General features: G+C 33.7%; 1 protein-coding gene across 1 annotated transcript; it reads left to right on the forward strand.

The window, feature by feature from the left end:
- The first annotated feature begins 4611 nt into the window (after positions 1-4611).
- LOC143261746 (uncharacterized) lies at positions 4612-20716 on the forward strand. Its single transcript, XM_076527972.1, has 3 exons — positions 4612-4707; positions 5815-6507; positions 20581-20716. The coding sequence occupies exons 1-3, from the start codon at positions 4700-4702 to the stop codon at positions 20714-20716; spliced, it is 837 nt and encodes a 278-aa protein (XP_076384087.1). The 5' UTR covers positions 4612-4699.
- Positions 20717-20786: the final 70 nt, after the last annotated feature.

The raw sequence follows: 20786 nt of genomic DNA on the forward strand, positions 1-20786 counted from the left end.
TTACAGCAATTTGAATTTCGGTGATATTAAATAATATGTTACTAAGGAATTTTCAAAAAATGCAAAATGTCGAAGAAATTTCAGAATTGTTGTGTACTGTTGATAATCAAATTTCATCAATTTATATTGTCAATTGATTCTACAAAAAATTAAAATATACACGCGAATATTTACGCTAATTTCACGCACAAAATTCTCGACATATGTAAATAACAATTTCAATCGCCTCTCACTTCTCATGCAGCATCCGATCATTGAATACATTGATTTTCACTGCTCACGCATCATTCGATTCCGCAGTTATACCAATTATACAATTTTAATAAAAATAACCCCGAAAATATTAAATAACTAATTAAAAATTATTTCAATTACTTTTTTCATTCTTGATACATTAAATACATAACTTTCTTATTATTAAATAAATGAATTTCCTTATATATCAAGTATGGAATTGTTATGTGTACAGTAAATTTTCCCTAATTGATGCTCAGCTTAGAAACAAAAATGGACAATTTGGGAAGAGGAGATACAATTATTCGAGCTTTGCGGCTCGTTTTTATAGTTAACGATCGTCAACAACTACAAAAACGAGCCGCAAGGCCACGAAAGCATTCTTTTTGATAGGAAATTGCTGCTATATTTTTAGACATAATCATTTCAAATTTATATTTATTTATATGTAAAATAAAATTGGTATTCCAAAGATTTCTATGGAATTTCCATTGAAATAATCATCAATTATTAATAAATTGAAAATGAAATAAAATTTGAGACCATCTTCAACGAAAAATTTTAATTCTGACCAACGATGCCCTAAAATATTGGTAGCAAAATATATTTCCTAATATTAGCCATAATTTTTATTTATTTGCATTTAAAAAAAAGCAGCTTCAGTAACGTAAAAATTACTTGAAATTATAGTGCGGTAAATTTTGTTGGCACCTCAGAGTCGCCATTAGAGTGCAAAGGGTTAGCTTTTAAAATCAATCGGACGGCGGTCCCCATTAAAAAGGTACGTCAGCGGTGTCTGGCATTTTTCGAGCGTCATTTAAAAATGTTTATTGCTCCATGATATAGTAAAAAAATATACGGTTACGATCGCGAGAGTCTACAGAATCGTTCTACGAAAAATTCGTGCGAAAAATTCGTCACAAGTTACACCGGGAAAAATTCTCAAACGCGATAATTTGTCTGCTGAGAAAGAAACTCATCTCCCACCAATTCGAGTTTCAAACTGAAATCTTCGAAGAACCGACAACGAGATCGAGAAAAGATCGTCTCGCGACGTGTAAATGAGATCGGAATCTACGAGATAAAATTCGTCGTCGGTTATCATCACGGCCGGAAGCGTGACCGCGGCCTAATAAGTGTCCTCGAGCGGGTGGTTTCGCTCACCTCTTGGAGCTCTGCGCGCCCATCGCGGCGATCACGGCCGATTGGCGGGAAATTCGAACGGGGTTCCAGCGCGTCCGCGGTGCGGCAACAGCAATCAACCGAATAATTTAAGGGTCCATCGAGATAACGGTAGGTTACGACGCGGATCGCGACTATATTTCCGTCATCGACGCGAACCTATCCGCTTAACGACCAGATTTCCCACGATGCGCAGCACGCACGCGTGCACAAATCGAGAGGACCGTTCGATACAGTCTTTTGTTCCACTGTCGCTATTAAAATAACGTGATTCCGCGAACGGCACCGAGACAGGAGCGTAATAGAAACACCGATACCGAACCGGCCGCGGCCGGCCGATCGTCACCGATTTTTCGATTTCCCCCTAGCTCCCGTGGACCCCCGTGGACCCCCATGAAACCAATATGGCTGCCGCGAAATAATGGGACTGTAGCCGAGATACGGGCGGCTCTCGCGATACCCTGTACGCGTTTTATGCGAAATCAACTTTAAATTCGTCGCGCCCTGCCAGCCGAGAATCATTCTCCCCGACGTGAAACAATTCGCTCGATTCCATTCGAAACGAGATTAGTTTTTTGGTTGATGCGCGCACCGGGACGAACATGAATTCTTCTGGAAATTTGGCGGTACGTCATGCGGCCAGAATATGCCGTGAAATATGATCGCCACGTATCTTTCTTTTGGTAAATTCTAACGTTTTCGTAGAATTTTTAGTCCGTTCTTTTCTATTTACCAGGTTTTATTCGTCGATTGTTATTTATGTATTTAACGTTGTTTTTATGTTGTATGGATTTTAGTACGGTTATTTGATGCAGCAATGGCTCGAATGATTCTCAAAGCTAATTTAATAAATAATAATCGTGTTAAAGGACGTGAGGGATATGTTTGTCAGAGAAATATGAAGAATATTATCAATAAGATACTCACCCATTTAGTTGTAAAATCCACTTTATGCACGGAAATGTGTGGGGGATAGTGCATTGACCACATTTACGTACTTTGTTAATCTTCACTGTACACCACATGTTTAAAAATTTCATACGTTACAGACAAGGTGTCATGCACACTAGAAAATTAAAACGGCCGTCACGGTTAAATTACTTACTATTTCGGGTCCGAAAAATTAGTAAATATTCTTCAGACGTTCTAAAGTAAAGGTGAACAGCGTTTTTCTTAAAAATATTACTGTAAAAAAAAATCCGGAAAGTTCTCGTTTCGTGATTTGTTCAATACTTCGAACGCGGCTCGAGTCCGTCCCGACCATCTGTCAAAGCCTCTTTCTGCGGGCTCTCGAACTTCGCGCCGTCACCTCCCATTGGTCAGTGATTTCCGTTAATAAATCGTAAACAAAGACGCAGATTGCATTTTCGCAAAGGAAAAAGTTACTTCAAATGACCTCAGCTACCCCTCATTTTCGGCTGTTAGAATAATTTGTGGAACACCCTGTATATTTAAATCATTTATATATATTTTATTGAACATTTATTAGTTAGATATCTCGAAGTTCGAAAAATCGGCAAAATTAGCCCAAAAGTGATCAAAAGTAGCTCCCTCAGATAAGAAAGTTAAACAACGAAAGTTTTTTACTTCGTTTTGTCATTCCAAGTATGTAATAGCAAAATTGTAACATTATCTATTATACAGGTCCCTCTATGATCTAAAAAAAAATTCAAATCGTCTACTCTAATTTTAAAAAAGTTAAAATAGCACCTTGAAAAGTGTTCGAATATCAGTGGGAGTCACTGTATACATATAGCTGATGGCCGGTCTCGGCGACCAAGGGTTGTATTCGCGAGGCATTTTCACGCCCGGCATCTTTTTCGCCGGCATTGTTCGTCCTTGACGAATACGAGTTCTCTGTTCTTCAGCAAGGGCGAAATAAAGAGCCCTCCCAAGCATTGGCGGATTAATGCGTACTGGTGCCCGAGGCGCGATACAAAATTGAAATCCCTAATACGCTATGACACGCTATGACAAATAGAGCGATTATTAAAAAAAGTTTTATTTGAAAATAAAAACTTTATTTATGGCATTGAGAAATTAATTTCAATAACAGCTTTTCTGGACTTTTGCTAGTGCACAGTCGAATGCATGTGTAGATTTCAGCTAGCGACTTGCGTTCATTTGTCGCATATGCATTGCATTTATATCATTTTACTACATGAAATAATATCACGTTGTTCGTTTCAACAGACAGCTGTTATATTATGTATAAAAAAATAAAATACTACTAATTTATCAATATGTAATTTAATCAAAGTAATACATGTTTGCTGGCTTTAAATGGACTTACATCATTTTCATAATTAATCAATTGTAATAATCATTTAATTTCAATTATGAAATTTTAAATATCATTCGAAATATATTTTCTATTAATCCATATAATTTTGTTTATTAATAATTACAATAAATAAAATAGGAGTCTCGTTTCTTATTTTGAACGTTAAATATATTTATATATTGTTAAACTTAAAATAAGATATTGTTATTATTTATTTACTCTCTTTATGTGGCGGTGTTTTGAAATAGTCATGATGAACAGGCGTTACATAATGTAATAACTGTTTCATATCCTTATATTTTTCGTATGTAACAGATCTCTCGGCATCGCTATACAAAGATGACATTTGAAAACATTAATTCCACTTGGATATCTCCCGCATCACTATACCTGCAGGAAAATTCTTCATACCATCGAATGCCCCCTTTCATGCTAAACAACTTTTGTAGGAACATGTTTTCGATAACTTCACCCTGTAAATATATCCAATAACAAAGGTACTGTAAATAACCAGGCCCTAATTAGTCCCCGTAGGTTCTGCTTTCCCTTGCAAATCATAATTTTCATCAAGGCTCGGTGCGAGCCTGTTTACGATGGTTCCTTCAATTGACTCATTTCCACTAGCTCGGCCTAATCCGCCGCTGTTCTTTTTCTTTTAATTTAACCGAACGAACCGATCCTTGTAAAATCCGTATGACACGACCGGTCATCGCAGGTACACGTGCTTACCTGATAGCCGGCCGCGGTGGCTAATGATTTTCCACGGGAGACGTTTTCATACCTGGCGCATTTTTTTTCGGGTAGTATCCTTTTGTCATTGTTCGTCTTTGCTGATTAGGACGTTCTGTCCTTTAGCAAGGACAGTATAAATACCCTGCCGATGTCAACGGAAACACTCATTCTGTGATCAGTGCAGCAGTGATCAGTGCGAAGACCTCGGCGAATTTTCTCAGTTAATTTTCCCAGTGAAGTATAGTGAGAATTTCTTAGTGAACTAAAATGGAATGGTACGTACATTTTTGCTATATTCTTCCGCGAACATTCTTCAGTCACTTGTTTTGACTAATGTTTTCCGTGTGTCGGGTATAAGAAAGACAATTTATTTTTACGAATTTAAATATTTATAAATAAAATATATTTTTCATCGAGATATGAGTCAACCTCTATTTTGGCCGGATACGGAGAATTCTCCCTAATTGACGCTCGGATAGTGCACGAAGATGGACTAGTTGGGAAGAGGAGATACGATTATTCAAATTTGTAAATTGAAATCTTGAAAATTAGAAAATTTAAATACTAGATAATTTAAAAAATGTACATTTATATATATAGAAATCGGAGAACTTAAAAATCGTGAATTTGTAAATCAAAGAATTTAGAAATTAAAATGATAAGATTTAGAAAATTTGGGAAGCAGATGATTTAAAAATTTGTAAATTTAAGAGTCGGAAATCTTAAAAAGCGTAAATGCAGAAATCAAACAATTCAGAAATTGAAACGGTAAGAACTAGAACATTTAGAAACCAGTTGATAACAATTAAAATTTCAGAAAACTGAAAAATCGTGAATTTATAAATCAAAGAATTTAGAAATTGAAATCTTAAAAATTTGATCATATAGAAATCAGCTGACTTCGAAATTGTAAATTTATAAATCAGAGAATTTAAAAACCGTCAATTTGATTTGAATTGGAATTGGAATCTTAAAAATCAGAAACTACAGAAACCAGATAATTTCGAAATTATGAATTTAGAAGTATGCGCATTGAAACATCGTACCATTCGAAACGGATGGATCGAGAAATTGCAAGTTTTTCGGCACGGAAAAATGTGTTTAATCCTGGCGTATAGATATTTCCAATCTATTCGCTTATAAAAACGAGTCGTCTACAAAGTTGTCGATTCACCGATAACTATAAAAACGAGCCGCGAGGCTCGAGTAATCGTGTCTCCTCTTCCCAGATTGTCCATTTCTGTGCGTAATCCGAGCTTCAGTTAGGAAGACATTACTGTATCACCAAACGTTTCTGGAAACTTGATTCGATTAAAGCTTCCGTCGTTTAATATACCGTTTAATATTACGTGCATACTAATTAATTGTTTCTTTTCGTTCAGTTCCAGAACTAATACTGAATCCTGCATTGAGTGGGGCTCCATAGAAGGTGGAGAAATCGAGTTCGAGTCTCTGACGGAGGATACTTTGGAGGGAGCATTACAAGTAATAAGGAAAAGCTTTTTCCCCAACGAGAGCATCTGCAAAGCCGTAAATCTGATATCGGCGCCTTGTAGCGTCAGAGCGCTCGAGGAGCTCTGTGTGGAAATTGCTAAAGACGGTGTCAGCATTGTTGCAGTCGACGTCAAGACTGGGGAAGTTGTTGGTGTTGTTCTCAATAAAATTAAGATATTGAGAGATCATCCGATGCCGAGAGATCCTGTAACTAACCCGCGACGTCCGTGTGGGCGCCCACCGTTTCGTCGACATCGCCCGGTCCTCTGGCGACCTTGCCAAAAGAGTTGGCTTGAAAGATTCAAGGATAATTGCGTACATCACCGGGCCAGGGGCTACGTAGATTTTCTGATTGCTATACACAGCAAGATAAATTTATTCAAATATTATAATATTGATTGTATTATGGAGTTGATGTTCCTGGCTACGCTGCCGGAGATGCAGCAGCGAAAAATTGGCGAGGGCTTAGTGTCCGTGTCCGTGGAGGTTGCCAATGCGCTGAATAATGGACAGCAAGTGAAAGTACCGATATCTGACACTGGAATTAATAGCGTGATCCATAATTTTCTGAGCATACCGAAGTTAGTGACTGCAATCATGACTTCCAATTACGCGCAGATCATCGCGAGGAGGTGCCGCTTAAAGGTCTTGGAAAGGATTAATTACAGGGGCTTTCGTTATAGTGACGTATCGTTCCGCAAGAGAATAGGGAAGGAGCATCGTGACTTCACTGTTGTAGCCAAGAAAATAAAGAACTAATCGACGGTTCAGAAGATATCGCAATGTCAAGAAAATTATATTTTATTTAGTATTTGCTTGTATTTAACAGGATTTCTATAATTTCGACCGAAATTGTCAATTATTATCTTCGAAATTATCATCTTTGAAATTATTAATTCTGAAATTATCATTTTCGAAATTGTTATCTTCAAAATTGTTATCTTCGACATTGATATCTTCGAAATCATTATCTTCGAAATTACTATCTTCGAAATTATTACCTTCGAAATTATCCCAGAAATTATTCTAGAAATTATTATTTTTGAAATTGTTATCCTAGAAATTACTATCTTTGTAATTGTTATTCTAGAAAGTGTTGTCTCCGAAATTGTTGTCTTTGGAAATATAATTCTCGAAATTATTATCTTTGAAATTATTATCCTTGAAATTATTGTCATTAAAATTATCATCGAAATGATTGAAATAACACCAATTGGCTAAAATATATTCGCTATGCAATCTCGTCGATGTAACACTTATCAATGAAAAGTGTAGAAACAAAACAATGAAATTTATACTTTTCTGCCAGGTTTCTCGTCGTTTCAGCCACTTCATGAAGGAACGGAGATCAGGCACTCGCGATCGGGCACTAATACTAAATAATCCAAACGGCGCGAAAGCGAAGATTTCACCCTTTGAAATGTATCTAAGAACACCATTCTACAGTTTTTTTTGTTAACAAAGTTACGGTATTTTGAATTTCAGAATTTCATTCGGAAGAGAATCCAAGGTGCTATACGATGGCAAACAAAAATCATAGATCAATACTTTCGGGCTCATTCGAAAGGGGAGACTTCGTTCGTTAAAATAATTGTGATTGCGTTTGCCAAACAATTTTTTGAACCACTCAGATCTATGCGAATATGAGAAATCGACAGGACGGAACCATTTTTATTTACAGTGCAGGGTATTAACGAAATAAAATTTATAAAACAGGAGAATTAAGATGCTACGAAACTGGGAAATTGGACTTCTAAAATGAGTAGAAAAACACCACCCTACGATATTTTTTAACGAAGTTATGGTATTCTGAATTTCGAAAAATGTTCGCCTAGAATTCCACGACCTCAGAAATCACATTAATCTTGTATACTTTTTTTCAAAACTGCTATAAATTTGCAACAAAGTATCGCAGATCAACGTTCTTGGATTCGTTGGAAAGGGAATACTTCGTTCCACAGAATCACGGTGATTTCATACGCCGGAGAAACGTTTCGAACTTATCAGAAGCACGCGAATTTGAAAAATGACCAACAAAGTTTCATTTTCGCTTATCGCTCGAGTTCCATCGAACCATTTTTCGTTTCGTGCGATTTATGGTATAGTGCCGGCCGTGCGTAGAGCCAAAAATATTCGCGCTGAGTCGGAAATGTGATTATCATGTTCGCGCGACCTTTACGAAGGCGGCTGGCCACCCCCGGCCGCCGAAATTCAATTGGTCCAGCAAGTTTCGGTTGATCCAGCGAATCAGAATTTGGTGAAATATCGTTGGCGCACTTGTAACAATGACACGGAGTCACTACAGCTTCAGATGATCGCGATTAGGGCAAATTTCGCAGGAGTTAAACGATTACGCTGATTCTGGCTCGTGAGCACGCGTCGCGACGGATAATTTACGATTTTTCGATGATTTTTATGTCGAAATTATGAATGTCGGACAATTTTATTTCATAATTTTAATTGCTCCTGAACAAAAAATTTTCATCCCCTTTTTATTTTCTGCACGGTGAAACTGCCCCTTTAACAACGACATCCTGATGTTATCCCATTTTCTTGTATATTTTGCAAATTTATCAGGTATTAAAATAATGCGTATAATAAAATTTGAACTTTTTATCCCCTTTACCTATTTTCTTTTAGAGCGGAACAGCCCCTTTTTAATTGCGATATGTAGATGTTACCCTATTTTTGTATATGTTATCAAAATTCTCATGACATTAAAAAGCTGTTTATAACATAAATTAAATTTTTCATGCCTTCCTTACTTTCTTCAGGGTGAAACTACCGCCTTAATAACGATGTCTAGATATTACCTATCTCCATGTTTATTTCTAAAATTTTATCGTATATTAATAAAATATTTGCAGTGAAAATTAAATGTTTCATCCCTTTTTATTTTTCGTAGTACGAAACTACCCCCTGAATGAATGTGGTATCTTGTAGATGTTTCCCTCTCTGCATAATTATTTCTACAATTTTATTGGATATTAAGAAATTACTTCCAGCGAAAATTAGATTTTGCACCCCTTTTTATTTTCTTTGAGATAGAACTTCCATATTTTTAAAATTGCACCAGATATTAAAAAAATTTAAGATAAAAATTTAAAGATATTAAAAAATTGAATTTCTTTCCTTCGTTTATATTTTTAAGGGTAAAACTATCCCCTCCTTGCTCGAATGATATATATTCGATATGTACTAAATGTTCAAAAATATGTTACAATAAAAATTGAATATGTTGTCATTTAAAACAATGCAGTCATATAATGTAACAAATATAAATTTTCTGTCTCGTGTAGAATTTATTAACGACAGAGTATGCTAATCAACATGACAATGAAAGAAATCGTATTTCAAGGGGTTAATTACGTCGGAGAATCTGTAAAATTTTTTCTCCGAGGAATTTATAAATAGCCCGAGGCTATACGAATATTAAAAACTTTATAATGAAGGGATCGGAATAGTTGAATTTTGTGGAAGGGTAATTATTCCTCAGACGAAGTTTGGTTGTTGACAGGAACAGCGATTCTTCGAACGAAATTTAAAATAAAAATTGAAATATCATAAGAATTTTATATTGTTCAACATTGTTGATAATCATATTTTATCAATTTATAATGGTAAATAATATAAATTATAACAATAGTAAGTTCTAGCCAGACCACATAGCTTATGTTAATTTTATAGCAATTACAATTTGAACGACACCAGTTAATGTTAGATTAATACGAATTTTAATTTCAGCAATGCTAATGCGAAAATTTACAGCAATTTGAATTTCGATGATATTAAATGATATGTTATTAAGGAATTTCAATAAAAGCAAAATGTCGAAGAATTTTCAGAGTTGTTGTATACTGTTGATAATCAAATTTCATCAATTTATATTGTCAATTGATTGTACAAAAAATTAAAATATGCACGCGAATATTTACGCTAATTTCACGCACTATATTCTCGACATATGTAAATAACAATCTCAATCGCCTCTCACTTCTCAATCATCAGCCGATCATTGAATACATTGATTTTCACTTCTCTCGCATCATTCGATTCCGCAGTTATATCAATTATACAATTTTAATAAAAATAATCCCGAAAATATTATATAACTAATTAAAAATTGTTTCAATTATTGTTTTCATTCGTGATACACTAAATACGTAGCTTTCTCGTTATTAAATAAATGAATTTCCTTGTATATCAATTATGGAATTTATATACATCCATATTTCGGTTTCGTGAAATACTAAATAGAATTGATTCTCATATTATACAATAATTGAATTTTCGAACGTGATAATTATGGCATGGAACTCTTCGGAATTATAGCTGTGTTTGATTATTGAAGCACATTAGCGAGCCGAGAGATGACCAAGCAATATTAATTATGATTTCGAAAGTTTTCTTTTCGAAAGAAAATTACTGCTATATTTTTAGACACAATTTTTTTAACTTTATATTTATGTATATATGTACAAGAAAACTTTAATTCTGAAGATTTCTACTTAATTACCAATGAAATAATTATCAATTATGAATGATTTGAAAATTAAATAAACATTGAGACAATCTTTAACAAAAATGTACGTGTACATATCCATTTATTACTAATGATTTTATTCTCCACGATCTTCATGAAACTTCTTTGAAAATAGGTTTTAATAATTATTTCATATAAGTTCGTAACTAAAATAAATATTATAATTAAAATAAATATATTTATTTATGGAAAATGTTTTCTGTTCTTGATTTTCACGTAACTTCAACCAATGTAATATTTAATTATCATTACACATAAATTCAATTTAAATGAATGTTGAAATAATCGTAAGAATAATACGCGGTTGTATTTGTTTATAGAAGGTGATTTTCTCTCGTTAATTTTCATCGAACTGCAGAGGAAATAATAATAATAATAATAATTATTATGAACAAATTTCATTAAAATGGTTCCCAATTATTAAAAGGAGAATACGTTCGATAATGAATTTCTCCTGACGAATTGCACAGAGATTATTACAACAACAAATGTATATTTTATATAGACATGTAAAATCAGTGGCCTAATCGAAGCTTATCAAACATTCACGAAACCAGTACGAAATAATCCTTGCGCTGATAGCTGGCTCATTATCAATCCATCAAATCCATAATCCCCTATGCAACAAATACGACGTGAACTCGAAAGTCGATCATTCTCTTTCTCGTCGATCAATACCGTTGAGAGTTTCGCAAAATTTTCCGCGAAAATCTCGCATCAAACATAATTCCGCTATTCGAGTTTAGTTAAATGTGAATTCGAGCCGAATGATTTCGCACGATCCATCAAATGATAAATGTCGTCGACTGTAGAAATACTATACATTAAAAAATCACAGCAGAAGCTCAATGATTGTAAGAATCGTTGTAATACATGGCAGAATTCCGATACATGCAAAATACAATTAAGAAGAAAATGATAGAAATATTAGAAACTTGACGAAATACAATAATCAAATATAAAGATAGTAAAATGTAGAAACTATATAAATTCAGTAATCAAATGTAGATATATTCAAATATGGATACTATTTATTATATATTACTATATATATATATTATATTTATTATATTATTATATTATAATATAGATTATTAATATACAACAAATATAAAATTTACTGAATTTTTGAATTCATGTAGCTTCTACATTTTAGTATTTTTATATTTGGCTATATGTATAAACAATATAAATAGAGCATACGTAATAAATAAAGAAATATTAAAAATATAAAAACTGCACGAATGTAATAATCAAATATAGAAATACTAAAGCCATAGAAACCACTAAAATGCAACTGGCGAATATAGAAACACTAAAATATAGAAACTACGTAAATGGAATAGTCAAATACACAAGAACTAAAAATTTAAAAATTATGAAAGATGCAAAATAGGGGAAAACTATAAAAAAAGACCGGTGTAAGTTGTGATTACGAAAAATATAGAGTCTACAGAAAATGCAATAGTCAAATATACAAGTACTAGAAATTTAAAAATTGTAAGATATGTAAACTGGGGGAAAACTATAAAAAATACCCGCTGTAAATCGTGGTAGTACTAATATAAATGACAAATAAAATTAATAACTAATTACCAATGATCAAATATAGAAATACCAAAAATTTTAGAAAGTGTAGAAGATATAAAATAGGCGGGGAATATAACAAACAATATTATAAATGATAAAATTATCGTTATCATCATTTTACACTTTTAAACATTACACGAAGCAAAATTGTGTAACTTAACAAAAAAAAAATTATTGTGTGTGTATTATACTATTTTCTATATTTAATATACATATAATTGGGTTGATGGTTTTAATCAATCATCTTCTCCTAATAGCATGTAATTACAGTCGCATTACAATATTCATCATACTCCAATCACAATCACAAATGGCGAGTTCTAATTACATTACAGCCAATATCGTATAATATTATATGTACATAGTCACCTTGTCACCGTCCACTCACCACAAACCACATCCAGTCTCTCACGAAATCAATATTAGCTTATAAGAAATTTATATTTCGACAACAGGAAACAATAATACCTCTCATCATATTAGTTTATGTCAATTTAACAGCAATTTGAATTTTAACGACACTAATTAATGTTAGGATAATATGAATTTTAAGTTCGAGAATATAATATTTTAATATATATACTAACATATATAATAATAATTTAATAATATTTTTTGTACAGAACTTCAACTCTCATGCTATTAAATAATATTTTTTGTTCAGGTATTAAAGCTCCAATAATATTGAACGGAATTATAATAACATCGATACGAATTTTATATTAAATTTATGGGATATATGATGCTCAATGTTATATTTTCATATGATATTGTTTAAAATTGTCTCATATTGTTCTTTTTAACAATGTTTGTTATATGACGTACAATGATTATTTATTGATATCACATTTATGAGGAATTTAGATATCAATAATTACTATCGCATAAATAACGATAACTAGATTGTTGCATCATTAAAATATTTGAATAATACAACGAGGAACTCAAATTTCCATGATTTTAAATAATGTTTAATTTATTAGGAATTCCAGGATCAATAACATTATACACAATGTAATCGTACTAAACCATTCTTATTAGGTTAATGCATAATTTAATACGGTAATAATGTATTAAATGCTGCAGCAATAAAAAAATATAAAAAATGTAAATTTGATAATATTATTAATTATATATATTTTATATATAAATATATATATATATATAATTAATAAAATATTATTAAATTAACATTTTTTATATTTTATAATATATAATTATAATTATGTATATATATATATATATATATATATATATATAATTATACTATATAATATACAATATAATAATTTAGTATAATATACAGTATAATATATATATATGGTATATAAATATATATATATATTATACTGTATATTATACTAAATTATTATATCGTGTATTATATAGTATAATTAAATACATTTATACTGTATATCATACTAAAAACTGTACATTATATATAATATAATGTAATACATTAAATACTATTTCTAGTATTTTACATAATTGCCAAAAGCTGAGTAATTAAATTATGTTACGTTCGCTATCAGCATAGTTATATTTATTGTATTTATTGCATTAAATACATTGTATCATCTTACGCGACATGATGAAAATGCCGCCAAAGTGAAGGCATCAATTCTCTAAATATCATGCTATGTGCTATAATTTTAAATAATTATATTCAGAACATTAATATGACGTTCTTTATGCTGCGGGCGAACGTGTTAAGCAATGATCCAAACGCCACGGGTTGAAATGACCTCGACGGTCCATAAACCAAAAATAATATTCTTCCTAATTGATCGCATTTTTTAATTCGAATCTTAACCGTTAGAAGCGATACGCAATTTCAATGCGTTCCTTTTAACGCTGCCAAAAACCTGTTCCCAGTCACGTCCCACCAAAATTGATATTCCCCGCCGTCGCCACAAATTTCCAATAAACTCGCCGCACCAACAGCGCCGCCGAAACCGAAGAAGGAAAACTCGATCGACACTCGCGTGTTTCCCGGTAACGAATCGTCGCTTTCGCCACTCCAACCACGAGTGCAAACACTACGTGGCTGCATCACCGACACCTTTAGGTGCTGGATCGGGGTGGGGTGGGGGGTCGTCGTTGGTGTTCGCTAAAGGTTGCCTCTGTGTTGTAAATAAACGGCGCGACCCGATCGTACTGAAGATAGAAGCCAATCATCCAGCAGGATTTCTGGTTTCCTTTAGTTCCGTCCCCCTCCACCGCTTTCTTCCGTACCTTATGGAGCATAGCAGTACTATCCCCCCCCCCCCCAAAAAAAAAAATTTGCCGGAAAGCGATATTCGGAGTACGTATAGACTAACGGTCGTAAGACGTTGCCCGCGACCATCGAAACCGTCTTCCGACGGTTAATCCGATACATGGAGTTGCGAAATTTCAGCGACACGGTTGTTTTTATGTTTCTGGTCTCCTGACTTCTGCGAACGGCGGATTACGATCGCCGGATACCCATCTCGGTGGACGTAGAATAAAGCAGACCCGATTTTCTGAAGCTTCGCAGATTATGGTATTCGGAAATAAAAGAATTTCGTAGCTTGCTTTCAAGAGCCTTTTAGAGTGTAACGTACGGAGAATCTTCCCACGAATTTTTTATATTCCCTCCTGAAGGCATACGCCAGGCTGGCGCCAGCCAGCCGGGGATTCATTTGTATATCGCGAGTCGAGTACCTCCGAGAGAGTACGACGACGAACATTTCTGGAGTCGGACCACATAGGATCATCCCCACTACCATTTTTCCACAGAAAAACTGACTATATAAAGGGCCCAAACGCGACCGGGAATTGGGCTAGTTTCGAGTCATTCGTCGACGCGGAAACATTAGTAACATCGAGTTTCAATTCTTCTTCCGCGAAAACTTACTTACAGTTGTAAAACCCAACGCGTAATAATTTAGTTTTTACCAGTTTTCTTTGGTTTCAAGTTTAATCATTTCCACCTCCTGTTTCAAACCAGTAGTTGGTATAACCCACCAAGATATATCTTAACCGCTCGAGGTATATCTTTATTTCTTTTCTAACCCTAATATCAATTTCTCCAAACACCTTATCCTAATTTTAAAGGTAGCTACCCGTGTCGAAATAAACATCGGCTGGTCTACGCACCTCATCCAAAAATTCCAATTACATGCAACCTCCGGCCACCCAAACTGCCTGGCCCTCGGCTCGTAACAAGAGCATGATAAGACGAGTAGTATTGTGGTCATTTAATCCTGAGATAGTAGCGTCTGAAAGCAGAGGAACTTAAATATTTTTGATAAATTATTTTCGTTTAATTTTAAATAGAATCGTACGTGTTTTGATGAAGGGCGAAGAAACGAATCCAACAAGTATAATGATTGAATACTTTCGATTGTTTAACCTCGATATGTTTGCGTTTGAAAGTTGATTACTTAATGTTTCGGACACGATATTGTTACAAGAATTATATCTCTTTTTTAATGTTTATGATAATATTGTTACGGCGACTTGTCCAAATCAAGTGGCTGTAATGTGAAACAGCCCTGTTGTGAACACCTCCTTAAAGAATAATAGAAGAGAGGGGTTGCCACGGAGGTGTGTTATCAACGGACAATCGAAGAGTCGGGATCGGACCGTCGAGCGGTCCAAAGATCTCAAACATAATTGAATTGAGTTGTATTATAGTTTATGTACTTTATTGTAAATAAAATGCCGCGACGCGAAAGAAATGCAGTAATTCGCAACAATATTATTGAATCAATTGTTTTCTCATATAATAAAGCACTCCTTAAAGTAAGTAGAAACATAAATTTTGTTTATTTATTGCACATGTCCTTTTGTATAATAAGCGATAAACAAGATAGTGACGAAATTTAACGTCACAAAAATAATCGGACAGTCCGTAGGTATAGGTGAACTAGTTTTTATCGATGGTATTATGGATAAAATGAAATATTTGGACATTTTTTAAAGAAAATTTAATTACAAGTGTTATAAATATGGGTGTACGTACAGTTTTAAGTTTTATTAGGACAGTGATCCTAAACACAAGGTCAGAATTGTACAGGAATATTTGTTAAACAATTGTCCAAAAGTACTGCATCCTTCTCCTCAATCGCCTGATTTAAATCCAATTAAAAATTTATGGGATCAACTGGACCACAAAATTCGTACAATACTTACAAAGACAACAACAAAGATAAAACAACGTTTGTTAGACGAATGGAAACGAATTTCGTCGGATTATTTAAATAAAGTCATCTGTAACATGCCCAAGCGATTACATGAAGTAATAAAACAAAAGGGTCAACCGACAAAATATTAATATTATGATAACGTGATTAAAAAGATTTTCATTTTATATAAAATTAATGTAATTCATTCACTGTCCGAATATTTTTGTGACGTTAAATTTCCTCACAATCTTGTTCATCGCTTATTATACAAAAGAACATGTGCAATAAATAAACAAAATTTATGTTTCTACTTACTTTGTATGAGAAAACAATTGATTCAATAATACTATCATAAACAATAAAAAGGAGCAATTGTTCTTGTATCAATATCGTGTCCGAATATTAATGCGAGTCACTGTATATATTCATTATACTCGTTGCATTTGTCTTTCGATGCTCTACAAGAATATCGGTAACAATATACAGAGTGTTGTATAAAAGTGTGCTGGAAACAGGAGTAGTCCTCAGGAGTAGTATCTTTTTTTCAGATACAAATATCAAGCGGATTACGAAAAAAAACCGAAAAAATGGACGTCGGATCTGTTGTACATACGAAAACCACACAATGGAGCGATAGAAAAAGACATATCCCTAGTTAACAATACATATGTAACAATAATTTAAACAATATTTATAATTGATTATGTTTTTCTTATTACATTGTCTATAATCATATTGTTCATAACTGATAATATTCTTTATTACTACTTTAGACAATATATTTGTACTACGTGACCTATAATATTATTTAAAAAAAATTGGTTAAGTAAACATTTTTATCACAATTAAATACAAAAATTACTTAACACGAAGATCGTCGTATGAAATTTTATATTCCAATCATATAATTGTAGTAAAAAATCGTAGGCAAATATTGTAGCTAAAATAGAAAAATATTGACATCCACAAAAAATAAGTACTTGGTCAATGAAAATATATAAAGTAAAATGTACAACTAAAATGTTTAGAATAAAATGTTCAAACAAACTGTTCGATAAACATGCTTAAAATAAAATGTTCAACTAAAATGTGTAAAATAAAGTATTCACAACCAATATGTTTAAAATGAAGTGTTCAAAATAAAATGTTCAACTAAAATTAACATCTACGAAAAATAAGTTCGAAACAATGCTTGTGTACGTCGATAGCGTCTGGTGTCGCATTTCATATCGACAGCGCATTCAAATTCAGGAAACCTCGAAAACATGAAAACACCGATTTTCATAAAAGTCGCACGAAGTTGTGGATTGTGGCCAACTCTTTGAGCGAAAAGTGCGACGTGTGGCGTCGGGTGTCATCTGTCGAAGGAACGTGCAAACGTCGGAATACAAAAATTCTCCCCTCCACACTCTCGCCGATCCCATCGCACACTCTAACCGCCATTTCTGGCGCGGCTCCTATCGGGTCCCTTATTTCGTCGACGAAAAAATGGGGAGGTGGGTGAACTGGAAGAATGCAGTCTCAAGCCTCCGCGACCTAACCCAGTGAAATGAATTGGAGGATCGTGCCCCGACCGTGAAAATCGACGCCAGAAAAATATTTTCCTGGCCTTCGTGCTCCGGGCAACGAACGATGCCGATCTTTTGCGTAAGCCGCTTCCAGATATCTCGCAGAGTCGCTGAGATCGCTCGGTCCCCGAAAAATTCCGTTGGAAAAGTCGTTCGCCCATCGATAGCAAAGATTTCTCGCAGACGGAAGTGGTCACGATTTTTTTTCTTGCGGATTTTAGGGTCGAAGGTTTAGGTTAGGTGGACGGGTTTTTATGGAGCTTGGTGGATGGCGTATGAAATGGAGGGTTCGGGGTGTAGTGAAAAAAAAAGATTGCAAATTGAATTGATATTTTATATTGCTAGTAATAATAAAATTTTTTATTTCATTAAAAAATCATTCAAATAATTCGACAAATTATTTATTTATTATTGCAAATGATAAAAAAAATATTTATTATGCAAATAAAATGTTATTTTTCATTTGGGTTTTAGAGAGGGACGAAAAGATTTAGAATACTATTTGCGCTGATATACATATGTATACTTAGTGAATAAATTTAGGATAATGTAAATTAAAGGGTTGGAACTTGAGTTCCAATATATCAATTACTAAAGAATTGAATTTGTATTACAAAGTTTCAATTATTTAAATCTCAAAATTTTAATTTTTTTAATTTTAATTTAAATATTAAGTTACACTTCTGCTTATGTCTACATGCTCCTATGTATTCAATAAATAGATTTTGGCTAGATTTTCTTTCTAATGTAAATTAAGGGTTGTTGACCAAGGTGATAATTACTGAAGGGGTGAATTCGGAGTGCATAGTTAATATTTAAAATAATTTCGAAATATTGATGAGTATTGATTTATTTTTGTCAATAGATTTAAGCTAGAACTCCATTTCCTTATAAATTTAAAGGTCCAGGGTTAATGACTGACGTGTATTAGTTACTGCTGAAGTAAATTTGGGGTGTAAGGTGAGTATTTTAAATTACTGTGAAATATTCACGAATGCTGATTTCAGTCAATAAAGGTCCGGCTTCCCTTTTCGATGTGAATGGAATGGTCGAGGGTTAATGACCGATTGATCGTGGGCAAAGTGAACATTTACAATCATTCCGGAATATTTCTGCATGCCGACGTATTTTTATAAAATCGACTTAGACCAGGTTTGCTAATACATTTCTATTAAATACGTTAAATAAATTTAAGTTAGCTTTCCTTTATTTTCTGAATCAGGGCGCCGAGGTTTGATGATAAAGATATCAACTATTGAAAGGGTGATTTTGAGGTGCAAAATTGACAGTTAAGATTATTCTAAGACACTCCCTGCGCTCTGATAATATTTTCTTGTCTACACGTATTCTGTAAGCAAGGGTTCGAGGTTCCCCTCTTGTACACAAGTTACCCAAAGGGGTGAGTTTGGGGTGCAAAGTTGGCAGTTTGTATTATTTTGGAAAGTTTGTTGATACTAATATTATTTATGTCATGTAAATTTCGGCTGGGTTCTCCTCTTTTTAATGTAAATCAGCTGGTTGCGGGGCGGTGTTGTACATCTAATTTACAGTAGGGACGAATTTTGGGGTGGAAAATTCACATAATTTTCGGAAGCTCGCAGATACTTACATATCTTTATTATGTAAGTTCATGTTGTACTTCCCTTTTAATATAAATCGGGGGATTGAGGGTTGAAGCTTCAAATGTTGATTGCCGAAAGGGTGAATTAGGGGTAGAAAGACATTTCAAACATTTTAGACGAATGATTCATTTCAAACATTTAATTGTAAACATTTTAGTTGTGTGTGTGTGTGATTATTTTAGATGATCATTTTAGTTAAACATTTTAGTGAAACATTTTATTTGAAACGCTTAAATAGAATGTCCTTTTGAAATGAATTTATAAACGCGTCTGAAAATATTATAGAAATTAAAATTTCAGAAAAATTAGAAGTCAGTGATGTTTTTGATGAAGCCGACTTACAATTAGAGGGTTCAATGATCCCTTCGAATGCCCGAAATATCTCTCTTAAGATGGAATTTTGCGGATCGGCATAATGGCTGATCTAATTTCACCGAATTACTCGCGCGACGGATTCTGGGACGATATGGGATTACCAAATCGCGTAATAACCTAATATTTCACCAGACTTCCCTCAGTCACGATGACAGTTTTCCATTTTCCTGGGCGCTTATGCCGCGAGAAAATACACGGGGTCGACACCAGCGCGAATGTTTAAATAAAAAGCGAGCAACGAACGCTTTCGGACCGCTTGTTGCTGATCGAGTATGTATAATTACCCCGACGTTATTGATACTTTTGGACCACGTTCGTAGTGTGCAATTCATTTTATTATTTACTTTATTAACGTCGATCACAGAAGTTACTAGGTAAACTGAAAAGTCACTAGCGAGGCACGACAAAATTGTCCATCAACTTTTAAAATATTTTGACCAGAAGTTTGCATAAAAATGGTTTAGTGATTATGAATAATATAATTTATATTAAATTTTTTAACGACGACCGCAGAAGTTACTAAATCAACCGAAAAACCACTAGCAAAATGCTGAAAAATTATCACAATCAACTACCAAGAATATTCGATTATTTTGCATAAAAATGGTTTCGAGACAGTGATTAATAATTTCTTAATTTTACTAATGCTGACCACGTAAGTTACTTGTTAGATAAACTAAAAAGTTAATAGCCAATGTTATGTTAAGAAATTAGCATAATATTAAGATGATTTATGGGAAGAGCGAATGTTTCAGAAAGTAAGATTTGCCTTTATACATGTACTCACGACTACTCTCGAAAATAGTCTGAGCACGAAAATGGGCACCGGATACATTACGATGACAGTCAGCTCCATCAACCGTGTTACGGCAGCGAGAGAGAACAGGAATGCGGTTAGAATCAGAAGTATCACCAGCTTCAACAGACCTATGATTGCCTAGAATTATAGTTCTGGTCATTACAACGTCATGAAAATTACTGGCTACCACATAAACGTACCCGCATAAAAAT

Source organism: Megalopta genalis, unplaced genomic scaffold (assembly GCF_051020955.1).
Source record: "Megalopta genalis isolate 19385.01 unplaced genomic scaffold, iyMegGena1_principal scaffold0066, whole genome shotgun sequence".
NCBI lineage: Eukaryota > Metazoa > Arthropoda > Insecta > Hymenoptera > Halictidae > Megalopta > Megalopta genalis.